At 39.8% G+C, this 4,865-nt stretch overlaps 1 protein-coding gene across 1 annotated transcript; it reads right to left on the reverse strand.

The window, feature by feature from the left end:
- Nucleotides 1-1,203: 1,203 nt before the first annotated feature.
- Nucleotides 1,204-3,811, reverse strand: LOC147452376 (uncharacterized). Its single transcript, XM_086518930.1, has 3 exons — nucleotides 3,674-3,811; nucleotides 1,551-1,676; nucleotides 1,204-1,465 (listed from the first exon to the last, which is right to left on the reverse strand). Exons 1-3 carry the CDS (start codon nucleotides 3,725-3,727, stop codon nucleotides 1,331-1,333), a joined length of 315 nt encoding a protein of 104 aa, XP_086375056.1. The 5' UTR covers nucleotides 3,728-3,811; the 3' UTR covers nucleotides 1,204-1,330.
- Between the last annotated feature and the right edge of the window lie 1,054 nt (nucleotides 3,812-4,865).

Consider the following 4,865-nt stretch of genomic DNA (forward strand, 5'->3'; position numbering starts at 1 on the left):
CATAAGCTGGCCCAATCTCCTTACTTGAACTGGAGACATATGCAATGCTTATCTGCAACTTTCTTCCCCTTATATGATCCTTTTGAAGAGCTCTCTTTGAGTTTTGTTAGGCAGGAGAGCAGCTTTTACAAAGACCTACTCACCATCAGATTGTATGAGATTTATCTCCATACAGCCTTCAGAGATTATATCACATTTTGAGCGGCATTACGTTTTTACTGTGTACTTCTTAAAACCATTTACACATGAAAATGACATTCCATATTCGATTTGGCCTATTGAAGAGGTAAATATTTTACTCTTCCTTCAACCAAATGACCCATTTCCTACCATGCAACAGGCTCAAAGTAAGCTTAATTTAGGTTTGTCATCAAATGCAAGAGGGGAGAGATTTAAGGAAACTTATTTATTCTAGAAGCAAAACCCTTTATGAATGACGAATCTTCTTTAAAATCTGAGACAAATCTTTTGTTGCACTCTGCATTGGCTGACTCATGTGAGTAAGATTTAATGCCTTGTGTTTCTCAAATTCAAATGAGGTAGATAGGTACCTTAATTTGATGCATCAGGTACAAATTAGGTACGGAATTTGTATAAAGCTTTCTCCACCAAGTTCAATAGTGCAAGATAACATTAACTATTCTGGATGCTTAAAATGACCAAATAGGCATGAGACCTTGAACCCCAGTGCCAAAGATAAGACAAATTCTTAATGTAAGAAATTTCTGTAGAAATGGGCCAACTAATATCAATGTTGATGTCTTGACATAAATGCATATAACAACACACAATAGGTGCATATCACGAAAGATGTGTGAATTGCATGCCCTGAACCTAGCAAAACAGGTAGCTATGTGAATGGAGATTGTGTGTACTTACAGAATACAGGTTTTGCATGCAAAAAGAATTTCCCTCATGCTATTTGCACCGGGTCAGTCCAATGTTTACCACGAACAGCTTCAGCCTTGAAGCAGTTCTCTCTCAAACATGGAGACTCGCTATGAAACAATTCACCCCAGTTTGAAAGACAGGATGTAACGCGGGTGCAGTTGTTAAAAAGATCAAAGATTTCGCCCAATGTTTCAGGCGTTCCATATTTCAGTGCTGCTGAAACGCGTTTCACAGTGACATTGTTTTTGCCCCATCTATACACTGATATAATCTCTCTCCCCCCCCCCCCCCCCCCTTCCCCTTTTCTCACTCCCTTACACATGGTTCACTGCATACACATATTGTATGAATGCGCTCACAAATGTATGCTCAAGTGAGAATGCATTGGGTCAACAAAGCAACAAAGACAAAAGAAAAGCTTTGTGCAAAGAAGAGATACTTACGCCATGAAGGCCTGCTTGAATATGTTAAAAGCTGTGACCTTTTCCGATTGACATTTTGCAAATAGGTCCTCACCTATGTCAACCATTTCTAAATGACCAGGAGTGTATTTACAAGGATATGTTCTGTTAACCTACAAAAAGTTCCAGCATGCTTCCAACTGATTCAGTATCAAAGCCATCAAAGAAGATTCAACATTTTCCAGAAAGGAAACAAACCTGGTACTTCTCCCGCAAAGTCCATACAGGACCAAAGCCTGGCCTGCAATAAGCTGGTAGTGCCCCTTTCGGAACCTCTGATACTGCTTTGATTGGAAGCTCAGAAGAATAAGTTCGGAATTCTACCTGCTTAATAATATAATCATTAGTCATGATGCTGACAACAGCAAAAAACATTTGGAAAGCCTAAAACCAAAACGAAAAACAATCAAACAATCAAATTATAGAACTGCTTGTTTTGATTGATAACCTTTTAACTTTCTTTCGAGCCAAATAAATCAGTAAATTTTGTACTTTCACAGACACTGCCTAGTCAGAAAGGTAGCAAAATCGCTTCCAGAAGATGACAATTGGCTTATATTCGGTTCAACAATATGAGGTAGACTTCAATATTTGGTAGTCTTATAACAATTCTTAGCTCACAATCATGCCCTTAAATTAAATAAGAAATTCTGTTGGCATATATGTAATAGGTACCGCACTGCTGGTAGAATTAGCACATCAACTACATTAAGAGCTACTATGGCCCCTCATACCCTGCTTATAGGCTCATGCTGCTGCTGGTACAGTAAGATATGGCAGCAGCCAATGCCAACTGTATACTAAATGAAAGAGACAGGCCCCACGGGCTCCTTGGCAGAAGACAAGCCCCACTACCCTGCTGGTACAGTAAGATATGGCAGCCAATGCCAACGGTATACTAAATGAAAGAGACAGGCCCCACGGGCTCATTGGCAGAAGACAAGCCCCACTACCTAGGGTCTTATGTAGCTGCAACAAAGAAAGACCACACATCATGGAGGATTGGGGCGTTGATCCCTCCTAAAAAAGAGGGTGTCAACTAGTAACGTGCATACATGAGGGTTGGATGGAGCTCCACTCACTATGGGGCTCAATACATATCATATGCTTTGGAATAGTACATCATGAAAATGCAAGCCTAGTCAGCTCCATCCTATGGTGATGAAAGGTGTGTAATATGTTGCAAATAGGGGAGCCCTTTGTAAGGGCTTGCATGATCTCGAAAAAGTCAGCAGTCCTCAGTTGCCATCTCTTCTTGGGATATCTCTTATGTCTAGTTTTTGTCGATCTAGATGAAGGGCAGGTGGGATATGATCCAGTCTGAATCTCTTAACACCCCTCCCCTCAAAATGTGCGTGAAAAGGCATATTCGAAACTCAATCAGATGAATAGTGCAAGGTGTTTTTGATCTCATACAAACATGTTTATGGCCAATCTTTCAACTGAGCCATCAAATTTTCTAGAAACACATAAACACACAACCCAAAAACAGTTGCATACCTTTTCACAATCAACATTTTTCACTATAAAACGCTATCATGAAAAGCAATTGCATGGATAAATGACTCAACCGTCTTGAAAACAATGTAAATTGACTTTTAGAAGAAGTAATAAAAGACAATGTTCTATGTGATCAGTCACCCAGTCTTTCAACCACTTTCTCATCTTCTTTGGCAATCATTCAGTCCTCATCTAGTCAAAGTTAAAGAATCAGCAGTATGGCAATCTCCTGATGTTGGAGGAATCCTTTAGCTTACACTCGCAGTGAGAACAATCCCTAAAAGCTAAGCATGCACCATTTATGTGCATAGTCACACTTTCACCACGGAACCCTATAAGCCTCATACATGCTACTCAATATGGCCCACGTGCTACTTGTTGTAGCCCACATACTATTTGCCCTTTCCCATATGTGGTGCATATACTTTTTAGCATTTGTTACCACCTTCCATCTTGAGCCCATATATGGCCACATGCTAAACTCTTTTATCATCGCTCAATCTAATGCAATCACTATGTTCATTACCAACATGAATGATTCATAGTGTGATCCTCCATAGTTCCATTCTCCTTTCGCCTGAAACTTTTTATTGTCTTCTGATGCAACCGTATTCGCAAAGCATTGAAATGAACAAAGTAAAGTAAGAGCTAAAATTGCACATAAGAATCCACAAACAAACAAGGCCCCTTTACTCAAAAAACATTTTGGGAATAAACTTACACTATTACACGCATTTTATCACTTTAATTAAATGCATAAAACTCATATCAACCACGTCAACCACTCCATGGGCTATCAAAGAGACTTTTAGTGGACTGACCTTGAAAACACAAGCCCAATAGTATTCAAAGTAGCAACGGAACTTCGAACGCATCTTGATGCTGTCCTCAGCCTTTGAAAGAGATCGAGGTGCACAGATTTTAGACCATCGTAAATCAATACCTATAAGCAACCTGAGATCAGCTAAAATCAATCACTTTTATAGCAGCAAATCTTTTTCTTCTTCATACTTTTCATGTAAGCATGTCACAGTTTCACAAAACCACAAAAACTACTAAAATCATACCTTTGGATCTGAAATAAGAGCCATTGGTATTGTAGAATGATTCAAAAGGACACTCCAAAAATAATAATTTAAAAGAGGTGAGGGATGGCACGATTCAAGGACAAAAAAAAACCCACTCAAAATTGTTTCGTGTCTAAAGCTGAAGCTAATCTCATCAAAATCAATTTCAATTGCCATTTCAAGAATAAAATCACAGTCCCGAATGTCATTACCAGCACTTCTATGCCTTTTATTGTCTAGTAGCTGAAAGGCCAAAGGGTGGACTGGCATACCGTTCTCCTCCTAGGACCCAACCTCCTTACTTATAGCCCTTGGCCCTTGCAAGTAGGACCCCTTAACTTATGCCTGGCCCTCGGCTCCTAGCCGCCCTGAGCCATTCAGACCCTTTGGCCGCCCTTGGCCTAACATTACTCCCCCCTTGAAGAAGCGTTTTCGTCCTCGAAAACAAAGGTGGTTGTATCTTCCTAAGAACATTAATGTTTTTGGCAGTGAGATCCTTCATGGATCCAACTGTTCATTTTACCAGAACACGGTTCAGTAGAGGTTCAATGAAATCAAGAATAACATCTTGATTTTCCACATTGTTGTCCCTTTGTAACCGTCTTGTGTGACCGGCCCATATCCAACATAGCGTGTAAACTCCATTTAGAAGGCACATGAGCGTGCTAAACGAATTATCACAACGAAGATGTACCACAAGGTACCTCTTTTCACTTTCCATGAAATTAACTGACTGACGTAACTCATCAGCAAAACTGTCCTTGACTTGGTATCTTATCGAATCAATAAATAACCCCACCATAACTATGTTCAAGGTTGAGAACCTAACTTACACATCAAAAGACTAAACCTAGTCGCAAACATGCTTTTCCTTATGGTAAGCAAACTCAAACTAGAGCAATACATGCTTTGTAATTGGATTGCTTGGTGCTAACGTACGCGCTTC

This window comes from Adiantum capillus-veneris, chromosome 8, assembly GCF_014529385.1.
Source record: "Adiantum capillus-veneris isolate H3 chromosome 8, ASM1452938v2, whole genome shotgun sequence".
Taxonomy (NCBI): domain Eukaryota; kingdom Viridiplantae; phylum Streptophyta; class Polypodiopsida; order Polypodiales; family Pteridaceae; genus Adiantum; species Adiantum capillus-veneris.